We start from the raw sequence: 25,375 nt of genomic DNA, 5'->3' as shown, positions 1-25,375 counted from the left end.
TAGAGATAAAGAAATACACAGTCCAGGGAAGTGGATAGATCATTTGCATGGATATTGACCTCTCTGAGTCATAGGGAAGAAGTCAGTCATCAAAGTGATAGCATCTTTGAGATGTTCAGAGAAGTGACAGAGGTATTACCAGTTGTCTGTCTTAAAGAGGGGTAGCATGTGATGGTATCTAACAGAATGGGGCTTCAATGGATCTGTGGTTCTTCAAGAAGAAAAAAGGAGCAATAAATGCAACTACCCAACTCCTACGCCCTATGGTTAGTGGGACTATGGGAGAAAAACAAACATGATACCCAAGAGGGCTAAACTGTAGTGGTATTTCTCAGCAGGTCCAAGATTTCACTTAGAGCCAAAAGTTAAGAAAGCATTCAGGGTAGATGTTGAGGATTTTTCTCAATGCAATGTGTTGGCCTGGGAAAACACTAGAGAACATTTAGCGTGTTTAGGATAGAAAGGATAGTGGAATTATATTGCTACATCAAACTATGCATTGAATTGCAATCATCTCAAAGTTTTAAAAATATCAATATTTTAAAATTACTTTTTCCTGTTAAGTGTGCCTTGACACCATAACCCAATAACTGGTAACAATCGAGGGGAGGGACACTGTATCTACACTTTTAAGGCTTCTGAATTTTATTTATCTACTAAATTTACTATTAGTAATTTTTATATCCATTCAATTTAGAATACTAATAAAAAAGTTCAGTTTCTTTCATTTGAAAGAAAAGAGTCTTATAACAGGACTCTTGAATGGCAATAATATTTACCTATTTAGTTTATATTGTTTAACCCTCCAAGTTAATTATTTATGTTATTGTTCTATGTACTCAATTTTTAAACCATTATCTTGGCCACTCTGATCTTTCATCTGTGGTAAATAGTTTTCTACCTAAAGTACGTTGTCTACAATTTCATTTACTGAGGATGTGTTGATGGCATTATCCCTCAGGGTTTTGTTTTTTTTTTTATTGTCTGAATATGTTTTTAGTTTGCTACTGTTTATTTTTCTGGGTATAGAATTCCAGTTGTATTTCAGCTGATGTTGATTGTTGGTCTAATTGTTATTACTATGTAGATGATTTGTTTTCTTTCTGGTACTGTTAAGATGTTTTCTTCTTTGGTATTCTGTATTTTCACAATGATATGTCTAAATATGGTTTTAAAAAATTCTGCTTGGGATTTACTGAAATTATTTGATCTGATGTTTGGTATCTTTGAATAATTTTGATGAGCCCCAGCCATTATCCCTTTAAATATTTCTTCTTTATTTTCTCTATTATCTTAAACCCCCTGCAGATATCATCTATGTCTCAACTGCCATTTTGTATTTTCCATAACTGTTTTCTTTGATCTACATTCTTGATAATTTCTTCAATACTATCATCCTTTTCACTAAAGTTCTCTTCTTCTTTATCTAATCTGCTCTTTAATACATCAAGGGAATTTTAACTTTAGTTATTTTGTTCTGTTCTAGAAGATCTATCTTGTTCTCCTTCAAACTTGCTTGGTTATTTAATATTATTTACCATTATTTAAATAATTCTTTGCTCATATTTTAAAATATGTTTGATTTCTTGAAACATATTAAACATTTCTATTTTATTTCAATATCTGGAATCTCAAAATCTGACTACTGTGTATGTGTATGTGTTTTTTCTTTTCTTTGCTGACTTTCACTATTGATATCTGATTTGCTTGTGTGTTTAGTGATTTTATCCGTGAGCTCATACTCTTTGAAACTTTAGCTGTGAGAAATTTATGTGGGTTTTGTTGAAGTTGAGTTCCTCCAGCAAGTATTTTTATTTACTTCTAGTTGTTTAGGAGTCATAGCAGCTCCGGACTACAGTTTTATTTTAATTTAAATTCTGAAGTAGAGGTTTCTTCAGGGTACGTATAGGTATCATGGATTTAGTCAACATATGATTATGGGGACAGGCTTATAAATCCAAAACAGCATAATTTTTATTTCTTTTCTATCTCTCCACCCAGAGGAGTGGCAAGAGAGAAAAAAGGTTTCCTTTCTGTCCTCTCTGCATGGCAGGTTTATTTCTCACTTCCTGTTCCTTGAGAATGAATGCATCACATTGCACAAGACCAGGAGTTACCATTCACATAGACTTCTATGGCACATGCAGAAGACTCTAAAGTATCCCCTAGAATTGTTCAATATAATAACACTGGTTATAGTTGCATTCTTTTGGGATTTCAGGTCTTTCTGCAGAGATATGGCTCATCCTTCAGCTGGCCCCAGGACTTTATAGTCTTTCTCTGACACACTACACAGATGTTACTATACAAATGCAAAGGCACTAGAATTAACCAATCTACTGCAAGGCAAAACTGGCTTTAGTACCAGCTTCCTTCTCAGGATTTCTGTCTTTGCATTTTGTTTGCTTGTTTGTTTTTCTGTGACTTCTTTTGGCCAGTCACCACTGGATTCGAACTTTCTTTTCAGCACCAGAATTTCTTAAAGAAAATTTATCTTAATGTTATGCAGAGTTTTAGTTATTTTAAGTAAGATATTCACTCAATTTAGGGTATCTGCTCCAATATTTTATCGGAATTGGAATCTTGTATATAGTTTTGGGCTCAAATTTACATGGAAAACCATTTTATGTATAATGTATTCCATATAAAAATGTTAGATACAGAAAACCAGTGTTTTACTTAATGATATCCCATATTCTTGGGAGGTGGTTTTGCTGCCAGGTCATAATATGCAGTCTCACATCTAGGAAGGACTCCTTGCCTTGTCATAGACCCTGTTGTCGACCAAAACTAACCTACTGATCTTTTTTTATATTATCATTAATGAGGAGTAGAATCAAGTTTTAAGTGTTTTAAAATTCTCTTTCTTGTATCTGTGTGTTCTTCAGTACAAGATAGGTTCCTATAGTTCCAAGTATTTTAGTAAACGTATCATCTTATAACTATTATTCTGTGGAATCATAGTAGTATTTTCTTTTGAATGAAAATTTTTCTTATACAGTTGTAAGTCCTATAATTTATTTATACCTTACTTCATTCAGGATGTTTATTACCATTGCATTCTAGTGAACGTTCACATGTAAATAACCTAGTGCGCTTCAGTGACAATTTCAGCAGAATAGATTTTTCGAATGGAATTGTTTTATGTATCTATATTTTTTTGTTTCTTTCAGTGCCTGATAGTGCACCAGAAAATATCACTTACAAAAATATTTCTTCTGGAGAGATTGAGCTATCATTCCTGCCCCCAAGTAGTCCCAATGGAATCATACAAAAATATACAATTTATCTCAAGAGAAGTAATGGAAATGAGGAAAGAACTATAAATACAACCTCTTTAACCCAAAACATTAAAGGTAAAAGAACAAATCTAATATTGGATATTTGCATTTATAACGACAGAGTAACCACAAATATTAGCTTAATGTTAATAGTTTGAGATTATTTTCATGCAGGGTATTACAATTTTGTCTTTTTGGTTAAATAAGCTAGGAGTTTATTGCAAGTCACATGAAAGAATACTGTAGATCCGTCCTTTTCCACTTTATCCTATATCATTTTGTCTTCATAAATAAGAGCTACTGTTGCCAAAGAATGACATTTTCACTTAGTTTTTATTTTTGGAAGATTGTATTGAGAGCCATTTCATAGTTTGCCTCTTACCTATTTTATTTCTATTTAGGACTGAAGAAATATACCCAATATATGATTGAGGTGTCTGCTAGTACACTCAAAGGTGAAGGAGTTCGGAGTGCTCCCATAAGTATACTGACTGAGGAAGATGGTAAATATAATAGTGGATATTGATATACTTTGATTCTATAATATTTCGAGAAACACATATATAGAATGAAACAATGTAAAAACTCCTCTAGTCATGGGTATCAGTTGTGTACCATACCAGCGTTATACAGCGATTTCATTGTCATGGTATAAAATAAGCTAGCAATGTTAGATTTACATTCAGTGAAATCAGGCATAAAATGCTTTTTATTTTTCTAAAGTCATCAGTACTCTGTAAAAAACAGTCAGTCATGTTTTTCCATGGACATTTTTAAGGCTAAAAATTTGATTTGAACATTAACTGATATATGTCATGACTGTGTTTTTCAACTTTTACATTTTTAAGAATAGACATTAACGTGAGCTTTGAAGCAGATTATGTTTATGTAAATGTTCAGCACTTTTTTATGATATTAAGGATTAGCTTGATAATGAGATCAGGCTATTGTATAGGTTCCCTATATAATTGGACAAGATGCTATTCCCCAATGTTAGTAGCTTTCATGTTGAATATTTAAACATACCTTTCCCTAACCCAAATAAAATCAGCTTTACTACTGAGGCCACTTTACATTGATACCTTACCAAGTTAGACATATATTATGCTAAGAAAATAACTTTTGAAAGATACATTTGGGATTAGGTTTTGCATTTTATATTTTATACGTTGCATATTTAGAGAATATTATTTTTTTTTTCTGTAAAAGGAATTTCTGTTTCCATGAAGGGTAGGCCTGGAAGTATCATACGTGTTTGTGGAGTATCTTTTTTTTTTTTTTGTCTTTCTTTCTGTCAAGTTTCCCTATCTTAAAGCTAGGCCATAGCCTATGAATTTTAAGAGTCTAGAATCATTCACCAGGGCAGAATGTGCATTAGACACTGCTAGGAAGGGAGACTTTTCCCAGCATTGCTCTCTTTCTTTTTAAAAGAATAAAGTCTTCACATCCCTCTTCTCTTTTTGCAGGTCTCTCCATGTTTTAACCTCTACCAAAGAATTTCACCAAAGCATCTTGGCTAGGGCTCTCTGGGTTGCCCCAGTTTCTAAGTGTGATGCCTCCGTGGGTCAGTTTTCCATAGTCATTGTATCTTCTTACTATGCTTGCTTTTCCATCACATTTACCTGCCAAAATTCCATTTTTTTTTTCATAAATAGATTCTCCTTGCTCTCAAAGTTAAAATTATCTTAATAAAAAAATCCTTCCAAGTAAGTCAATGGTTAAAAACTGGGGAAGAAAGTTAGTGCTCCTTTCTATCTTATATATACTTAAGATAATATTAGTAAAAAATTTACCAATGTCTTTCTGAAAATAATACCCACTTCTATGTAACTAATCTAATCAAAAGGTCCTAATGGCAAGAATTTGAGATCTTATATGATGGAATGAGACCAGTAGTGAACATATATTTTGAGCAGGCAGAGCTTTTACCACTCAAGTCAATAATTCCAAAGTATGTTGTGTATCTGAATTACCTGGGCCGTTAAAAATATGCTTCCTCAAGGTAAAGTTCCATCTAAATTCTTGGCCAAGTCATATAATTTCTAAGGAATAGGATAAAGAACAAGGCTCCCTTGTTGAAAAATTGCAGAAAATCGAGAATGGATAAAGATCTGAGAAAATTTGCCTATTTGGGAATTAGGAACTCTTTGCCCTCATGCAGCTCGTGGTTAGCACAAGAGACCTAAATTTGACAAATGTGTGAACAAATAATTTTTATGATTTTAATTACTGGCATAAATGTTTCCCCAAATTATTTACCAGGACAAAAGAAGGACCTAAGCTACTCTGGGATGTGAGGTAAAGTTAAGCTGTGGAAGTTATGTCAAAGCTGTGACATGAAGATGAATAAAAAAGGAGGGCGAGAAATTGGAAAGATCATGCCAGGCAGAGGAGCGATAGACTGTGAAGTTCCTTTCTCAGCTACCTTGCAATGCTCTGAGATGACAAATTGAATGCACTGCAAAAGTTCTAATTTTTCTAGTTTCAATTTTGTTAGATTATATTTTAGAATACATATGCCAAAACATTTTAGAATACATATGCCAAAATGATTAAAACTTAGTCTGCTACAGTGGGTGTGCACTGATTTTTTTTTTGGATAGACATGTTAATTACATTTACTTAGCAATAAAATGTTTTACATTAAAAATAAAATATTCAGAGATCTACTGAAGGTTAGCTTTTAAAGGCACCAACCTTTATCTGGTATTCCACATAAGCATCTTAGAGCATGTTAGAAATGGTTAGTTGCAACATATTAGTTTCTAAGTTACTGCATTTTTTATTGAAGTCCTTTTTGTAAACAATAAACAGATTTTACAAGGATGCTAGGAGAAATATTTATAGGTTTTTGTTTTGACAAACGAAAGAGAATTTTCAGAGATAATTCTTATCTTGGGAAACAGACATCTTTCATTGATGCATACATTCTTGTGATAACTATTATTTGATAGCAACATTATTGTAGTGCCAGTGAAAATAACCAAATGAAAATACCAAATACAGCTATCACTATTATTCCTTATAACTTGTCTCATAAACTTTCTGCTGCTCAATAAAATTATTTGGAAAATTATTGTTAGTAAAATAATGAAAACATGCACACATGGGAACACGTACGACTGTAGCTGAGATTATTCAGAGAAGTAAAAAAGAAAAAAAATGAAGTAAGTCAGGCAGGATTCTGTCCAAATTGTTGGAAATAGTGATCTGTACATGGACTGTATTTCAATTGCCATTGTTTAAAGATGTAAACAAATTTTCAGAATTTCTATTAGCTACCTATGAATTCACATTCCGTGCATCACTGTAACAATGAACCAATTTTAGTGTTTTCCTTTTTTACATGCAAAAAGTTGTATTCTATTATTCTAAGACATTACTGTGGTGTTACACAGCAGCTGAGAAATGCCATTCTAAATGTTTTACCTAAATGGAAGTATAAAGTTGGCTAACTATTTTGCAGTAATGTTTTTTTTTACCACTTATTCAATGCCAAATAGCAAATGTATTTGTATTTTACACTATTATAGCAGAGTTATAAGTAGATTCTACATTATTTTCTTATTTATGTGCTACATTGGTATTTCCTTTGTAAACCAATTTTGAAGACTGAGTGAAGAGAGTTTGATATTATTTTACTTTTTAATGACACAACAGAGATTGAGGAATGTAGTTTTCATTTGTGAGGTCAGTCATTTTAACTGCTTTCCCAATGTTATGCTTATCACTTTCCCAACTTCTTGGATGTGTGATTTTTTTCCCACCTCTTTTTATTGTCTAGGGACCCCTTTTATTGTGTATTTATTCACCCTCAATAAAGTTTTTATTTCTATTAGAGGATGACAGTTGACCAAGATGTACTTGAACAGTAGGTGAGTCACTGTGACATACCCCTTGTTCTACTTTCTCATGAAATATTTTTTTCCATTGAATCACAGAAACAGATGTTCTAATACCACCATGCAAAATCTTCCTTTATCATCTCATTTTGAAAATAAACAGTCTCTCGCGCTTCTGGAGAAAAGCACTGAACCTAATTCCTTTACCAGAAAGTTTATAATAAAAATTGTGTGTATTTCCATGTTAACTTTTTCTTATATATGTTTAATAAAATACATTATTCTATACCCTAACTTTTCAGCTCCTGATTCTCCCCCTCAAGACTTCTCTGTAAAACAGTTGTCTGGTGTCACGGTGAAGTTGTCATGGCAACCACCTCTGGAGCCAAATGGAATTATCCTTTATTACACAGTTTATGTCTGGTAATAATTTTTTTTTTTTTGGAAATAGTTCTGAGAACAGATATTAATCTGTAACATAATAGGAATGCAGTTTTGAGATTTCAGAATGTGGTGCTGCATTAGAAACCTGATTATTAATAGGCTAGTTAATATGTTTTTATTAAGAAATAAGTTTTTCCCCTTTTATGTAGTGAGTCAATCAAAGTCAAATGAAATAATTTTGCAATTAAAACAAAAAATTATGTGTTATGCATAATTATACTAAATTTCTACTCTTAAAAGTCATTGACAAGTCAACTTGTATAAATGTGAGCATATAATTTTAAACTTCTGAAGTTTTACACAAGTACTCTCATGTCACCATCTTTCAAGCGTCCCTTGAGCAGAGTAATTTTAGTAAACATTTTAAATAGCTATTTTTAAAGAAATCTGTTATTTAAGGTCAATTTTTTATTGAAATGTAAACAATGTATTTTATTTCTGATCAGCATTACCCTGATTACCTGTTTATCCTTCAATTGTGAAAAAGATGAAATCCTACATTGTATCTCATGTCAGTTAACATGCTTATACTACTTCATGAGAACTTGGTAGATTGAAATCTTCACTTTGATGTAATGTAAATCCTCTTGAGATTCACCAGTTAGGTAATACATTACCTAGTGTATTTCATATATTTCAACTCAGAAAATACAATTTACACAATACTTCATAAAACATAGCCGTTTCCTTTTATATTTCTGAATTGGAAGGACCAGCATTGAGGGAGATGCTATGGTGTTTTAAAGAAGTCTCCTCTTCCTTTTCCTAAATTAAGATTTTTCTTTCCTAATTCCCCTTTAACCCCTTTGCATATTTCTCTTTAAGACTATATATATTTTTTTACTTTGTTGCCTGATTCCTAGTGACTTTGCCTAGTCATGATGAAACTGGGAGTGTCATGACTCCCAGTTAGTGAAAAGGAAACAGTGGGAAGAAGGTAACCATTCCTTTTCATTACCCTATTTATTTATTCACTCATTCATTCATTGAACAATATTGATAGAATACTTATATACTGATGAACAAGACTCACATAAGACCCTTGCCCTCAAGGATCTTGTATCTCTTACACTCCAAAGAGATAACTGGATTTTATACCCATAAACAAGCAAACAAGGGAACGTTGGGGGAAGGAGGTCTACTTTTGTTGGGATGCTTCAGGAAGTTCTCTTTGAAAAAGTGGCATTGAGCTGTGATCCAGTTGACAAGAAAGATTTTCTTGCCATGTAAAAATCTACAGGGCAGAACTTTCAAGAAGGAGGGAATATCAACTGCACAAACTCTGTGGGGAAACACAACTGGTCACTTTGAAGACCAGAGAGGAGGTCAATGTTGCTAGGGATTAGAGAACCAGAGGAGGGTAACAGTGGGGGCAGGAGATAAAGTTCAGGAGTCAAGCCATGGTAAGGATTTTGTTTTCATTCTAACTATAAAGGGAGTTCATAGATAATTTAAATCACTTTAGATTCCTTACAGAGAATGAACTGTCAGGGACAAAAATATTAGCAGGGATGCTAGGCTATTTTAGTAGTCTGGGAAAGAGATGGTAGTGACAATGGAGGGGAGAAGTGGGCAACTTTGAGCTACATTTGGGAAGAAAAACTAACAGGACTTGGTGATGGATTGGCTGTGCAGATAAGAAAAAGAGAAGAATCAAAAATGACTTCTAGATTTTTGAATCAAGTGTGATTACTACTAGAATATGATGCCATTTACTAAGTTAGAAAAAAATTAAATGAAACAGATTAATTAAGCGAGAGTCAAGATTTTTCTGGCGGGAATTTTCAGCCCTGCATTATGAGAATAACTGTGTTCTTGTATGCAGTGATCATGCTTCCCTTCCTTGAGCTTCCGTGTATTTTTAGCATAATGCATAGCACACCTAGACAGAAACACATGTGGTGGGATAGCATTTTAAGGGATGCTGTTTACCCAGTTTTTCTTTCTCTGGGTATGAACTCCCATGTCAATGGGAGCCTCCTATTCTAGGAACTTAACTATAACTTTAGTTGTCTATTTATAATTCCAAAATGTCTAAAGGTATCAGGATTTGTTAGGAATAAGTAATGACAATGTACATTACATCACCTCTTAAGAATATAGCATGGCTCAAATTTTATATGCAACAATTCTGATGTCATATAGAACATGACCTTTTATTTTCTGTAACTGGTTCTTTTTGCTTTTTGCAGTGATGCTGGGGTTGATGAAAGCACTGATTTTAGATAACCCATTCATTTATCATTCCCTCTGGGTTTAATTCAGTCTCTTTTGGGTAAATATTCAATCAATTCAAAGTTTAACTCTTCAATTGTACTTTTTCTCTCATCCGTCAAGAGGTATCCTTATCTCGTTTTCTGAGGTAGTCTGGGTACAGGGGAAGCCCATTGAAAATGGGGTGAGGTAATCTCAAATCCGTAATACTGAAACAGAAAAAGTTCCCTTGTCCTGCTCGCAGCGCGTGCAACGGGGGCGTGGCTCAATTCTCTGGTGCCCCGCTGCTCAAACCTCTAGGGGGAGCATGCAGACGGGCAGGTTGTGGGGCTCCGACCCCATGGCAGGGTCTAAGGGTGAATGTTTTCAGCTGAAACCCCAGTGGGCCTGTGTTACAGTATGCTCTTTTAGTTTAGCCATCCGTAGGCGGCTTGTGTTAGCTCAGTTAGACCCCGTGCCTTATCGCAAGGACAGAGGGTTTTCTTGCCTTGGAGTACCACAACTGGATCACACGGGGCTTGGAGAATGAGTGCACGATGTATTGAGTGGCGATAATTCTCAGCAAGGCAGGGAGCCAGAAGGGAAATGGAGTGGGAAGATGGTTTTCCCCTGGAGTCGGGTCACTCAGCAGCGCACTGTCCTTCGTCCTCACCCGCCAAACTGTGCGTTGTTCCGCTGGTTGATGGCCTGCTGGCCTGCGGCGTCTGTCAGTGTGTGCTGTTAGTCCGCTGTGTTCCTCTCGATGTCCAGCCGCTGTGTCTTCCGCCGACGTGTTCCTGTCAACGTCCAGCCGCTTGTGTGTATCCCCGTTAGGGTCTTGGGATTTTTATAGGCACAGGATAGGGGCGTGGTGGGCCAGGGTGGTGTTGGGAAATGCAACATTTAGGCGGGAAAACAGAAATGCCTGTCCTCATCTAGGTCCCTGGGCACAAGCCCGGGGTGGAGCCCTAGCCAGGGACCTGCCCTTCTCTACCCAGCACTTCCCTGCCCCTCTCCCATATCAATATTGTGAGACACCTCACCTGACCTTTTAATGGAATCATTCTGGCACAAACTTGCAGTCACCGCTTGTAGTTTCAAGGTTCCTATTTTCTGTTTTATCCTTGGTCCAGCCTCAAGGCTTATTCTAGTCCCCTGGTTCCCTAACACGTCTGTGTTGAACCTCGGGTAGCTAGCTACTCCCAGCTGATTTCTCTGCACCAATCTACAGTGTGAAGGATTTGAGAAGGTTACCTCCACACCCTTCTCTAGCTCTGGATGATCTGCTAGAGGAGCCCTTACATCTTGCTCCACACAGAGATTTTCTAAGCGGCTTGTCATATTTATCTCCATCCTGAGAAAAAAGAAGAAGGCTTCTTTACACTGGGATTTCCCTCCCAAATCTATTCAGGTGTTGTCACCACTCAACCCTTACCCTAAGATCTTGGGACACTCCAGTGTGATGTCTTTGCCCTTTTATTTCTCTCACTCTTTTTTCGTAGTGCAAAATTTTTCCTTTTACCTTTCTTTCTTTTGACAGATGGAAATTTCCTTCTTCCGTGTACTCTTTTCTTTCTACACTTCAAGGGTCTTAATTTAATTATAACTACTTAATTATAAAACTCTGGTCTCAATCCAGGATTGGCTCTTGATGTGTAAATGGAATGTAGAAAACACTTTTCCCTCAGTAAAACTTGGCTTTATTTTACACACACACACACACACACACTCTCTCTCCCACTCTCCCTCTCTCTGCCTTAAAATCTACTTTGTTCATTGCTGTATTTAGAAGAGACTATTACCTGACAGATAATTGAAACAATGTTTGTTCGATGGACGAATGAATGAAGAGTAAGTTTTAAGTTAGAAACTGTGTATATATAAAATACATATTATATATATAAATATATAAAATATATAAATATTATACATAATATTTCATATATAATACATTATACAATATACATATATGTACATATACATTATATATTATATTAAATTATGTATTATATAATTATTACATATAATAATTATATTATATATAATTATTGTATTTTTTTCTCATTGCATTTCTGCAATAAGAATAGTGATGCTTTTTCAGATAATGGATGACTCAGTGGAATAGAGTGAGATTACATAAAGAACAAAAAAGGTGAAAGACCTTAACATATTCAAGAATATTATCTATAATATATATGTGTGTGTATATATATATAAATGATAATTAAATATACACAGATATATATTTAAATTTTCAGCATCATCTTACTAAGATGCTTGCTGGAAGCTTTATGCTTTAGTATCTTACTAACATACTTAGTTGGAAATAGCCCTGTAAGGTATAGTAAGTGTAGCGAAGGGAATGGTCATAATTCTGGATTCTTTCATTAGTGATCACTAATCTTTTTGGGGGACTCTTACCATAATCGGTTTTTTTATGGGGAGAAGAGGCAGGTATCATAATGTAATACACATGGATTTTCAGTCAGTGAGACATGGGTTTGAATCTTGGCTCTGTCACTCAATTATCTTTGGTTCCTATAAAGTACTTAATAAATGGTAGCTATCATTGTTAGCAGGATTCCTGCTTCAGGAGTCCATAGTTCTCTCATAATTCTCAGTTTCCATTATTTCAGTTGATCCAATAATTACCAAATTCTTATAAAGACATTTATTTCAATATTTCCTTTTTTGAGGGTGGAGGGGGTCTTGCTGTGTTGCCCAGGCTGGAGTGCAATGGCACCATCTTGGCTCACTGCAACCTCTGCCTCCTGGGTTCAAGTGATTCTCCTCCCTCAGGCTCCTGAGTAGCTGGGATTACAGGTGCCCATTACCACACTTAGCTTTTTTCACCAGAGACGGGGTTTCGCCATGTTGGCCAGACTGGTCTTGAACTCCTGACCTCAGGTGATCCTCCTGCCTCAGCTTTCCAAAGTACTGGGATTACAGGCATGAGCCACTGCATCTGGCTGAATATTTCTCTTTTTTTGAGTGTGTCTTCAAAATGCAGACTGCCTATTATATTTGTTATATTGGGTAACTTTTTTCTTTATCATTAATATTTCTTGGCAAAATAACTCATGAGGATTAATGCGTAACCATTTTATATCCATTATTATATGAGTCACACTTGGTTTGTAGATAGTGTGTTCAGAAATCTGTTTTAATCTGTTGCATTTTAAAATGATTTTTCCTTCTGAAGTTTGCTTTGCAAAATAACTTTTATCATCCATCAAGATGGTAAACTAGCATTTTTTCCCCTGCAGTTATTGACACATACTTTAAAAATGGCACACAGTCCTTAAATTCCTAGGGCAACCACCATTAAATAAATGGATTTCTACTGAAGTGCTGTAAGCTTATTCTTTTAATACGTTTTGAATTGAGGCATGATGTTCTAGTAGAACTTATTTATTTACTGTTTTCTTGAATTCAACTTGGAATTGTTTAGCGCTTTTACTTCTAGATGTGTCAGTAAAATTTAACAGTAGTTTTCTTCTTTCTTTAGGAAACTTCTAAGAGAATATACCCTCTATAGCTAAAAGACTGAGGACTGAAAGTGATGCTTAAAATTCTAACATATACAAATCTTCACTCTGAAATGTTTCTCAATTTTCTTAGTAGTAATTACGAGAGGTAATTCTGAAACAGTCAGTCTGACAAATGTTTATTAAACCCTGTGGGGAGATATATAACATACAGCACCTTAAAAAGATTGAAGACTTATTGCAGATAAGATATGTGAAATAATTGAAAAACACTTGCCAAAGAATATGTTAGGAAGTCAAAATAATTCTAATGCAGCTCTTTATTAAATATCACTGGTCAAATAATTCCCCCAGTAACATAAAACTTACCTTTGTAAATGGACCTCTGAATCCTAAAAAGGTATACCTACTCTAGTTTCTTCAAGTTTTCTGAAAGACTTTCACCGTGTTACAAATGACCTCATGGTTACTGCATATAATATAGATCAATAATCAAAATGTGAAGGGGGCCATTTCAGATTTTCTGAAGTTATATCCACTTTGGAGTGAAAGTGGTAAAGATAGATTTGTGAATTAGGAGAGCATCTCAGTGGAGGCAGTGTATGAAGGCAGCAGGAATGACTGTCAAGAGTTTGACAAGTAGCATTATAGACATGGAATACTGAGGCTATGTTGGGAAGATGAAAGAAAGAAATACAGATAGATGGAGTGGTAGAGCACATGAATGCTTTTTGGGGCTTAATAGTGGGATGACCAATGTTCTGACCAATGTCCTCCCTCAGCTGTTTCCTGATAGTCATTTTCTGAATCACTTGGAAGCTTGAGTGCCAAGGTCAAGCGCATGGCCACTCATGCTTTGCAAGTGGATCATAAATTTAGAATTGATTGTCAGTGTTAAAAAAAATGAGTAGATCTCTTGTAAAACTTCAATTTCCTTTGTCCCTTATAAAAATCAGAACACTTTTGCCATATTTCCTGTAGAAAAAATCAGCAGAGTTGAATGGTGACTGTCTTTTATTTGAAGCATTTGCTTAGTTGTTTACCGTGGTTCCCATCACACCCTCTTATTTCATTTTAACTTAAAGAAAATTTTGTAGGTACATAGTAGGTTTATATATTTATGGGGCACATGAAATACTTTGATACAAGCATGTAACAAGTAATAATAACATCATGGAAAATGGGGTATCCATCCCCTTAAGCATTTGTCCTTCATGTTATAAACAATCTAATTATACTTTTAGTTATTTTATAATGTACAATTAAATTATTATTTATTATAGTCACCCTGTTGCACTATCAAATACTAGGTCATATTCATTCTTTCTATTTTTTTATACCCATTAACCATCCCCACTTTCCCCATCCCTCCTCACTACCCTTCCCAGCTTCTGGTAACCACCCTTCTACTCTCCTATCTCCGTAAGTTCAATTGTTTTGATATTTAGCATCCACAAATAAATGAGCACATATGAAATTTGTCTTTTGTGCCTGACTTATTTCACTTAACACAATGACCATGATGGTATCTCATTCTTTTTTATTGCTGCATAGTATTCCATTGTGTATAGATGTACCACAGTTTCTTTATTGAGTCATCTGTTGATGGGCATTTTGGTTGCTTCCAAATCCTGGCTGTTGTGAAGAGTACTGCAACAAACATGTAAGTGCAGATATCTCTTTCATATACTGATTTCCTTTCTTTTGGCTATATACCCAGCAGTGGGATTGCTAGATTTTACATTAGCTCTATTTTTAGTTTTTTGAGGAACCTCCCAAATGTTCTCCATAGTGATTTTACTAATTTGCATTCCCGTCAACAGTGTACAAGGGTTCCCTTTTCTTCACATTTTCTCCAGCATTTGTTATTGCCTGTCTTTTGGATAAGAGCTATTTTAACTGGGGTAAGATGGTGTCTCACTGTAGTTTTGATTTGCATTTCTCTGATGATCAGTGATGTTGAGCACCTTTTCATATGCCCCCTTGACATCTGTCTGTCGTCTTTTGAGACATGTCTATTCAAATATTTTGTCCATTTTTGGTTGGATTATTAGTTTTTTTCCTGTAGAGTTGTTTGAGCTCCTTATACATTCTGGCTATTAATCCCTTGTCAGATTGATAGTTTGCAAATGTTTTCTCCTATTCTTTGGGTTGTCTCTTCTCTTTGTTGGTTGTTTTCTTTGCTGTATAGAAGCTCTTTAACTTGTTGTGATCCCATTTGTCCATTTTTGCTTTGGTTGCCTATGCTTGTGGGGTATTGCTCAAGAAATTTTCACCCAGATCAATATCCTGGAGATTTTGCCCAGTGTTTTCATGCAATAGTTTCATCGTTTGAGGTCTTAGATTTAAGTATTTAATCCATTTTGATTTAATTTCTGTATATGGTGGAAGATGGAGGTCAAGTTTCATTCTTCTGCATATGGATATCCAGTTTTCCCAGCACCATTTATTAAAGAGACTGTCCTTCCTCCAATGTATGTTTTTGGCATCTTTATCGAGAATGACTTCATTGTAGTATGTGAACTTGTTTCTGGGTTCTCTATTCTGTTCCATTGGTCTATGTGTCTGTTTTTATGCCAGTACCATGCTATTTTGGTTACTATAACTCTGTAGTGTAATTTGAAGTCAGACAATGTGATTTCTCCAGTTTTGTTCTCTTTGCTTAGGATAGCTTTGTTATGCTGGGTCTTTCATGGTTCTATATAAAGTTTAGGATATTTTTTCTATTTCTGTGAAAAATGTCTTTGATATTTTGACAGAGATTGCATTGCATCTGTAGATTGCTTTGAGTAGTGTGGATAGGATATTTTAATAATATTGATTCTTCCACCCCATGACATTGAATAGCTTTCCATTTTTTGGTGTCCACTTCACGTTTTTTCATCAATGTTTTATAGTTTTTATTATAGAGAACTTTCACTTCTTGCCACCAAACCTTATTTTAAACCAAACTTTTTAGTCATTTATTTTGCCTGTCTGAATCTTGAGTTATTAACTGTTGAATTAGGCAGTCTTCTCATCAGGTTTTTGAAATGCAGAACACTGAGAGAGATTGTGATTTCTTTGCACGTCAGACTTGGGGAACAAAATGTCTCAGAAAGTGGAAGGAACTGAATCAAGAATAGTGCTATTAACTTAAAAATCTCACAATATAAAAATTTAGAAAAGAGACTTTATTTCTTTTAAAAGATCACAGCCTGCAAGGTGGCCATCTCTCAGACTGGGAAGTGTGCCTCCAGCAAAGACTGCAGATAGGCACTTTGAAGGAGGAGGGATCGGGGTAGGAGCTTTATGCTGAAAGGGTTACCTAAATATACATATTCAAACTGCTACAGAAGGAGCTATGAATATTCAGGAAGGTGGTCCTGACGCATGTGTATTGAACAAACATGTATGTAACAAATGATCCATATTCACTTTGGGGTGGAGATTTCACATTTAAATGTGTTACAATTAGATCCTATACATCAAAGGATGTTTTCAGTACACAAAGTCATTCAAGTGCACAGCCTCTGTAAATTAGCCAGAACCAGTCCATGGTCAGTGGTCTTATCAGGAGAAAGTTACTGAAATCAGTATCTTGTCCAATCAAAGCTGTAATTATGGCTTGTGGAACAGGGGTTCAGTTAGTCTCTGTCTGGTGGTGAGCTACAATTGTTTTAACATTGCTTATCTTGAGGCCAGTGCTTGTTTAACTGCTAGAGAAAAATAAAAACCTATGGCAGTTAGAGCATAGTTTAAGTGTGTGTTTTGGGTGGGGACGGGGGGGGGGGAATACATGACTTAACCCTTGCCTGACATGGCCATATGTTGTGTTTATAATTTGGTATCTTACTATCACAAAGCGTGTGTTCTCTCAGCCTTGTGGTCTCTATTTGATATGGTTTGGTTGTGTCCCCACCCAAATCTCATCTCATGTTGAATTGTAGCTCCCATAATTTCCACATGTTGTTGGAGTAACCGGTAGGAGATAATTTAATCCCGGTAGCAGTTTCCCCCATATTTTCTCATGGTCGTGAATAAGTCTCACCAGACCATCCTCTCTTGCCTGCCGCCCTAAGACATGCCTTTTGCCTGCCACCATGATGGTGAGGCTGCCTCAGCCACGTCGAACTGTGAGTCCATTAAACCTCTTTTTCTTTATAAATTACCAGTCTTGGGTATGTCTTTATCAGCAACATGAAAACGGACTATTGCACAATTTTAGCATTAATTTAGGTCAGCTGTTGTGTCTAACAGTAAACGGTGAGGGGTATACTGAGGTGTGCCTGACCTCCCATCCTGTCATGGCCAGAAACTCCATTTTTTTGGGTTCAGTTGGTTGACAGGCTTAGGATTTTATTTTTAGTTTATAGTGTACTAGTTACCATTTTGAGACAAATGTTTCTTACATATTTTTCTTTTTTTCAAAAATACCACAAAGAAAAGACTGTTATTCTCATTTTATAGTTGTGGAAATATTCTTGATGAGATTAAGGACAAAGATAAGGTTACAGAGCTAAGGATGACAGAATCAGAATTCACACCCAGATCTGTGTTACTCTCAAATTGTGCTTTTACCACACCAGTAGGAATATGTGTTATAATTGGCCTTTATTCTAAAAATAAAACAGTGCATTTATAGGATTATAGAAGTCTGAATTTGATAACAGCATGTGTGAAAAATATTTAGGGAGTTTAAGTAAGCTTATTGCATCAACTCATATGGTATATTTCTACCAAAAAGTTATTGGCTTAATATTGGTCTGTGTTCATTGATGGACTGTATCTATTATGATAGAATGATAATTACACTGTTTCATGAATCAAACCAGTTGGATTACTGGTTAGTACAGTTTGAATAGACAGAGTAGAGCTTGTTCAGGGAGAAGTGATGAAGATGGTGGAAATCCTCAGAATCAAGGCATATGCGGAACTATTGAAAGAAGGGAACAGGTCAAGATTAATAATAGTCAAGATTTTTTTAGTTTCAAGTACTGGATTCATCCTAAATTGGCATTAGCAAAAATGGGAAAATATTGATACATATAGCTGAAATGTCCTGATAATGTTATCAGGTGTGGTTAACAGCAAGAAGCTTGGCGTGGTCAACAATGAGATGGCCTTTGTGTCTTGTGTATAATGGCACAGGAGAAAAGTGGGAGTAGATAAAACTGGAGAGGTGGTTAGGCCATATGCATTGAGTCTTGAAGCCAATCAATAAGAAGTTTGAATTTTATTGTGAGTGCAATGGAAAGCCCGTGGAATATTTTCTCCGGGAGTGTGATCATACATCTTTGGGTACATGGTTTAAATAAAATTTTAAAATTCTGTGTAATACTAACAGTCATGTTCTCTCTCTCTCTGTCACTCTCAGGTCTCTCATTGTGTGTGTGTGTGTGTGTGTGCGCGCGCACGCGCGTGCAAGCACGCACACGCACGCGCATGCACGCGCATGTGGTGCTATTTATAAGAAATCAGTTTAGTTTTCTGTTCTTGCGATAGTTTGCTTAGAATAATGGTTTCCAGCTGCATCCATGTCCCTACAAAGGACATGAACTCATCCTTTTTTATGGCTGCATAGTATTCCATGGTGTATATGTGGCACATTTTCTTAATCCAGTCTGTCACTGATGGACATTTGGGTTGATTCCAAGTCTTTGCTATTGTGAATAGTACCGCAATAAACATGCGTGTGCACATGTCTTTATAGCAGCATGATTTATAATCCTTTGGGTATATACCCAGTAATGGGATGGCTGGGTCATATGGTACTTCTTAGTTCTAGATCCTTGAGGAATCGCCATACTGTTTTCCATAATGGTTGAACTAGTTTACAATCCCACCAACAGTGTAAAAGTGTTCCTATTTCTCCACATCCTCTCCAGCACCTGTTGTTTCCTGACTTTTTAATGATTGCCATTCTAACTGGTGTGAGATGGTATCTCATTGTGGTTTTGATTTGCATTTCTAACAGAAAACCAAACACCGCATGTTCTCACTCATAGGTGGGAACTGAACAATGAGATCACTTGGACTCGGGAAGGGGAACATCACACACTGGAGCCTATCATGGGGAAGGGGAGGGGAGAGGGATTGCATTGGGAGTTATACCTGATGTGAATGACGAGTTGATGGGTGCTGACGAGTTGATGGGTGCAGCACACCAACATGGCACAAGTATACATATGTAACAAACCTGCACGTTATGCACATGTACCCTAGAACTTAAAGTATAATAATAAAAAAAAAGAAATCAGTTTATTACTGAATTGCCTTAGTTCTCCCTTCTTAAATAATGTGGATACTATAAAGAAAACAATGGGAGTATACTAGTGGTTATTATTATAATACATACTTGACCTACTTAAAAGCTCAGTTCCCTTTCTATAATTCCCTTAACATTTGTATTTTCTTGTTTAATAAGGGTCTTCTTGCGAGTTGGTAAGGTCTAGTGTAGGGACTGTACTTTATTACAAGTCATTAGCTCAGTGCCTTGCATATAGTAAGTATTCTAAACAGTTTTTAAAAGAGAACATGAACAATCTAGAGAAGAAACCACATGTACGTATTTCAGCATGTTTGAGGTCAATTTTAATTTAACCTCTCTAATGCTCTGGATTTCCACAGTTCTATGCCCCATCCTATCTGTGCCTTCTCTGGTATATGGATCTCCACATAAAAATCAAAATCTATGGAGACAGGGTATGAACTGGAACCCAGAATTGGCCATCTCAGAGAAGCAGGTGTTTACAGAAAGGAACACTGCAGAGAGACTAGATTCGGGAGCTAAATCTTTGGTTGGAGGAAACTAAGTTAGAGAACTAGTTCCGTATATTGAAATTCCAGAAACTTTCAGAAGAGTCGGTTGGACATATTAGTCCAAAGACTATTAGTGTGGTTTTTGTATGGTGAATAGAATTATGTGGGTATAGAATTGGAAAGTGATAAGAATTTCCACAAAAAAATATATATAGTAAGGTGAAGGTGATTTCACAGACAATTAAGATCAAATGTATAATATATATGGCTTTCTGTAGCTTCTGCTTGATCAAAGGCCAGAATAGCAAATTTAAAGGTTTACCCATCCTTCAAGTCTCCCATAAGCAACACTTTCCACAGCTTTTTAGAGTAACTGAAGAACAGACAGTTTGAAATTATGTTCTTTGGGGAGAGCCAAGAGTAGCAATATTCTAAATTTTAGTAAGACAAGTACCATGTGTTTAAAATTTTTTTATTTTTATTTTTATTATACTTTATGTTCTAGGGTACATGTGCACAATATGCAGGTTTGTTACATATGTATACATGTGCCATGTTGGTGTGCTGCACCCATTAACTCGTCATTTACATTAGGTATATCTTCTAATGCTATCCCTCCCCACTCCCCCCACCCCATGACATGCCCCGGTGTGTGATGTTCCCCTTCCTGTGTCCAAGTGTTCTCATTGTTCAATTCCCACCTATGAGTGAGAACATGCGGTGTTTGGTTTTTTGTCCTTACGATAGTTTGCTGAGAATGATGGCTTCCAGCTTCATCCATGTCCCTACAAAGGACATTAACTCATCTTTTTTTATGGCTGCATAGTGTTCCATCGTGTATATCTGCCACATTTAAAGCAGGGGCTAACGTTAATACTATTTGGTTAAATTTAAGAGTTCTAACCAGAGCTTTGTCTAAGAAATGAAAAGTAATGAGTTTTTATTTTTTTAAAGCCTTATTATGAGAAATTAATGTGGTGATCAGGTATTTTAAACTATTGAAGAAATAAATGAAAGAAAATGTCTTTAATAACGTGGAAGGGCACTGATTTACTGAAAAAAAAATATTTAAGTAATTTTTCCAACCTTTAGAGCTTTAGGATTATAAATTAAAAGCCTCTACTAAGAGGCAGTCTACCACTGATTATATTTTAAAGCTTGCTGTACATTAAGCACTTTGTATCACCTTAGCTTTTTCAAAAAATCATTTTTGTTTCTACAACACTTGGCAAACTTTCAGTAAAAAGGCCATCTTCTTATTTCTTGACCAAATGTATTAAAAGACACTTTCGTTTATAAAATTAATTTTATGATTATATTTATAGAACTCATAACTTTTTAAAATTTCCAGTAGAAAAATGTTTTGAAAAATATTTATACTCTGTAAACCCTATCAAGTAATTGTTAACCTTGTATTCATTTGAACACAATTTAATTTAGGTCAAAGTTATTTAATTCATTATTATACTATACTGTTATTGTTCACAAAAATTGACTGTTTTCTAAATAAAAATTGTGTTCTAATATTTAATTCATGATGCTTTAAAGTATTAAATATTATGCTTTGCTCTCCCTTTGTAGAAACTTGATAAGTTCTCAAGCAGACAGGGAAGAAAACATGAATAATTATTCCCATATTATAATTAATAATCATATATAATTCATAAATTCCATACTTACAGAAACTAAATTAAAAATTTACAACAGAGAAAAGCAAAACTAATAAGTAATTTAAAATATAGAGTTAAAAAAGAAATGGGGAGATGATCTAGATAAAGAAGAAAAAGCACATTTAATGTAATGTTAGGAATGAAAAAGGAGACATAACTACAGATAACTTAAAAATTAAGAGATATCTTTAATTTCAGCCCTTTGGGTGGCCAAGGTGGGCAGATGGCTTGATCCCAGGAGTTTGAGACCAGCCTGGGCACCATAACTACAGATACCTAAAAATTAAGAAATATCTGTCATCCCAGCACTTTGAGAGGCCAAGGTGGGCAGATGACTTGAACCCAGGAGTTTGAGACCAGCCTGGGCACCATGGTGAGACCCCATCTCTAGAAAAAATAACCAGGTGTGGTAACATATGCCTGTAGTCCCAGCTATTCAGGAGGCTGAGATGGGAGGATCACCTGAGCCTGGGGTTGGGGCCATCGACGCTGAAGTGAGCTGTGATCGCACCACCGCACTCCAGCCTGGGTCACAGAGTGAGACCCTGTCTCAAAAATAAATAAATAAATAAATAAGTGGACATTTAAAATAACCTTATGACGATAAATTTCAAACGGATGAAATCATAAACTTCTGGTAAGATATAACTTATACACTTTGTAAAAGAAAATGAAAAAATCTGAATAGTTTATAAGCTTTAAAGGAGAGAAATGGGTAGTTAATAATTGTGTATTCCTCCAATAGCCCATTTTCTGAAGTATTTTACTCAAATTCTGGAGCCCTAATGGGATGATAACTATGTGGCTATAAACCCATTGAAGCCAGAGGTTGTGTCTTTGTCACCTTCATATTTCCATCACAAAGTATAATAACTTATATTTTAGGCCCTCAATAAATATTTGTTGAAGTAATGAAAGAAAGAAGTCTTTCATTACTTTAATGTAAGTCTACATTTAAAAGTCTTGTTTTTTTTTTTTTCTAATCTCACTAACCTTTGAGCACCCCTGGGAAGTCATTTTACATATTTTTGATCAGTTTCCTCTCCTGTTGTCCTTGGAAATTTTCTCAAATCATCTCTATTTTCAAGCCCTTTACTAAATCTCACTCACCTCATTCAAAGCAGACAAACCCAGCTTCCATTCTAAACTTAAAATTGAGGTGACTCTCTCAAAAATTTGACTACTTCAAATTCCTGCTTCCAGAATGCCTCAACTCACTTACATCCATTCTCAGAATATGAAATCTCTCTTTCAGTTCAAGTGCAATCCTTCCTCCTGCCTTCTGGATCCTAATTCCTTGTGTCTGCTCTAAAGCTATCTATGGATTATTAGTGTATGATTCCTCAGCTTCAAACTCATTCTCTTCAGTGGCTTTTTCCTTTAATCTTTTAAAGGTATCTTTCCTACCAAACGCAAACAAGGAAAACAAAGCCAAACCAAACCAAACCAAGTTAGCCAGTCAACCAAATGATGACAATAAGAACAATAACAACAAATGAATACCTACTTTGACTCAGACTGTCTCTGAGATGCTGGAACAGCTTTAGTAATGTGTAACTGTTTATGCCTTGCTAGTTTGGGGTTATTTAATACACAATCACTAACCCACTGATGCTATCAAGTTGTGTAGAGTAATTATGCTAAAGTACAACATACAAGAGTAGTTTCCTTATATAATGGGAAAATTAATGAACATCACTGCTTCATATGAGGAAAAAAATAATCTAATAGTCAAGTGAGTGAGTGCTCACATTCTTCATTTCAGGGAGTTATATTTAGTGAGTGAAGGGATTAATCTAGGACATTTAAATAATAACTGATTAAAGTTTTGAAAATAAATTCACAAAAATGAACAGGGATGGATGTATCATATGGTAGATTATGCACAGAACAAAATATCAAATGATAAAGATTAAAATTAAAACTATGACTTTTCAAAGGGTCTCAAACCTTGGCTAGAGAACCATACATATTCATACTTATGGAAACAGAGAAATTTATTTACTGTGGTTTGGGTATTCAGGATTTCTTCATAGACAATCATTGCCTAGCATGGACTTGGTGTTTTAAGAGATAAACAAAGAAACTGGTAAAGCAAAGAAATTGCTCTTTTGATCTAGAATTTCTTTTATGCCCTAGATGTCAAAATGTGGTATGTCTTTTGAAAAAAAATTGTAAATTAATTAGGAAATAACTTCATCCTAGAGACTATTTATCCCAGTTGAAGATTTTTTGTTGGTGTTACTCATGAGTAAAGACAGAACAACTACAGCTTACACTTTTACAGAATAATTTCAAAGTAATTAAATTTTTTTTCATTTCCTAAATTTGAAAAAGCTTTGAAACCTATTCAAAATTAGGCTTAGAGTTAAATAAGTAAAATCATTTTACTGAGGACTTCCCTCAGGTTTCATCTCAGTTTGAAAATAGTCACTGGTTGAGAGATTTGGCCAGTGTTGAAAGGTAATATATTTTAGATAACAACTATTGTGTAACATTTATATGCCCTCCCTTTGTACACAGTTTATGACTTTGGATATGTAAGAGTTAGACCTGCTTTGTCCTGTAGGCCTCCTCTCTTCTTCTCCCACCTCCCTCAACTCCCTATCCTACTCTCAAACTTTACAAACTAGCTTTCTAGTGAACAATTTCCTGGATCTTTGGGGCCATGCCTTATTCTCTTTTTTTTATACTTTGGTCACAACTAAGTTATTTGCTCATTGCTTTCTTTGTTCTTTACTTTTAGCTACTAAGGGAAAAAAGTTTATTGTCCTTGTCCTTAAGGAAGTCATACTGTTATTAGCAAATTGTTTTAGAATTATTTACTGCTTTATCTCTCTATTTTGAGGATAGGGGCTGTATGTTACTCATATTGATGCCTAAAGTAGTGCCTGACACAAAGTAGATGCTAATTACATTTTGTTGGATTTTGTTGAATATTGATTTTGTACATATCATCTCTAAATTCAGAAGGTGTGAAAGTTAACTTTGCTTGCGCTGTCTAATAAATGGTGTCTAAAGAGCTCAGACTAATAATGTTTTTCATTTTAAAGACTAAAATAAAATATTAAAAACCCATAAATAAGCTTTCTTTTTGATTGTTTGTTTTAATGGATCACAAATGACCAACAAACATGTAAGAAGACATTCTGTCTCACTCACAGCCAGGAATGGCTAACTAAAATCTACCTAAAAATCTACTAAAATCTAACTATATTAATAATATCCAGAGATTTATGTGAGTTTGCCAAAATGGGTATTCTCACACATTGTTAGTATGATTCTAAATAATTATAATTATTATAACTTAAAATTTGATACAGTAATCATTTTGGAGTAGTAATCTTAAAATTTTAAAAATCATTCAAACCATTTGACTCACAAAACACACAATTTGTATACTGGTGTAGTGTTGCATGCATGTAGTCCCAGCTACTCTGAAGGAAGGCTGAGGTGGTAGGATGCTGTGGGCCCAGGATTCAAGTCCAGCCTGGGCAACATAACAAGACCTTGTCTCTAAAAAAAAAAAATTAAATTAAAAAAGTTAAAAAAATTTAAATTAAAAAAAGTTTAAAAAGAATCACACAATTTTATAGGTAGAAATAAAAGTACTATTATGAAAAGATACTTCTTTAAGGATAACTACAGCATCGTTGCTACTAATAGCTAAAGAAATAAAAAAAGAGAAAAAGCCTAAAAGTTAATTCATAGAATGG

At 35.0% G+C, this 25,375-nt stretch overlaps 1 protein-coding gene across 2 annotated transcripts in view; it reads left to right on the top strand.

The window, feature by feature from the left end:
- Window positions 1–25,375, top strand: part of LOC105473300 (protein tyrosine phosphatase receptor type Q) — a 222,050-nt gene that overhangs the window by 49,831 nt on the left and 146,844 nt on the right. For both annotated transcript variants that reach the window (XM_071071389.1, XM_071071390.1), the window contains 3 exons: window positions 3,174–3,356; window positions 3,683–3,784; window positions 7,426–7,546. In XM_071071389.1, the coding sequence (XP_070927490.1) occupies window positions 3,174–3,356; window positions 3,683–3,784; window positions 7,426–7,546 (406 nt within the window). The remainder of the gene's footprint in view (window positions 1–3,173; window positions 3,357–3,682; window positions 3,785–7,425; window positions 7,547–25,375) is intronic.

This window comes from Macaca nemestrina, chromosome 10 (assembly GCF_043159975.1).
Source record: "Macaca nemestrina isolate mMacNem1 chromosome 10, mMacNem.hap1, whole genome shotgun sequence".
In the NCBI taxonomy this organism is placed as follows: domain Eukaryota; kingdom Metazoa; phylum Chordata; class Mammalia; order Primates; family Cercopithecidae; genus Macaca; species Macaca nemestrina.
Note: the sequence above shows the minus strand (reverse complement) of the source record. Positions and strands in the feature narration are given on the sequence as shown.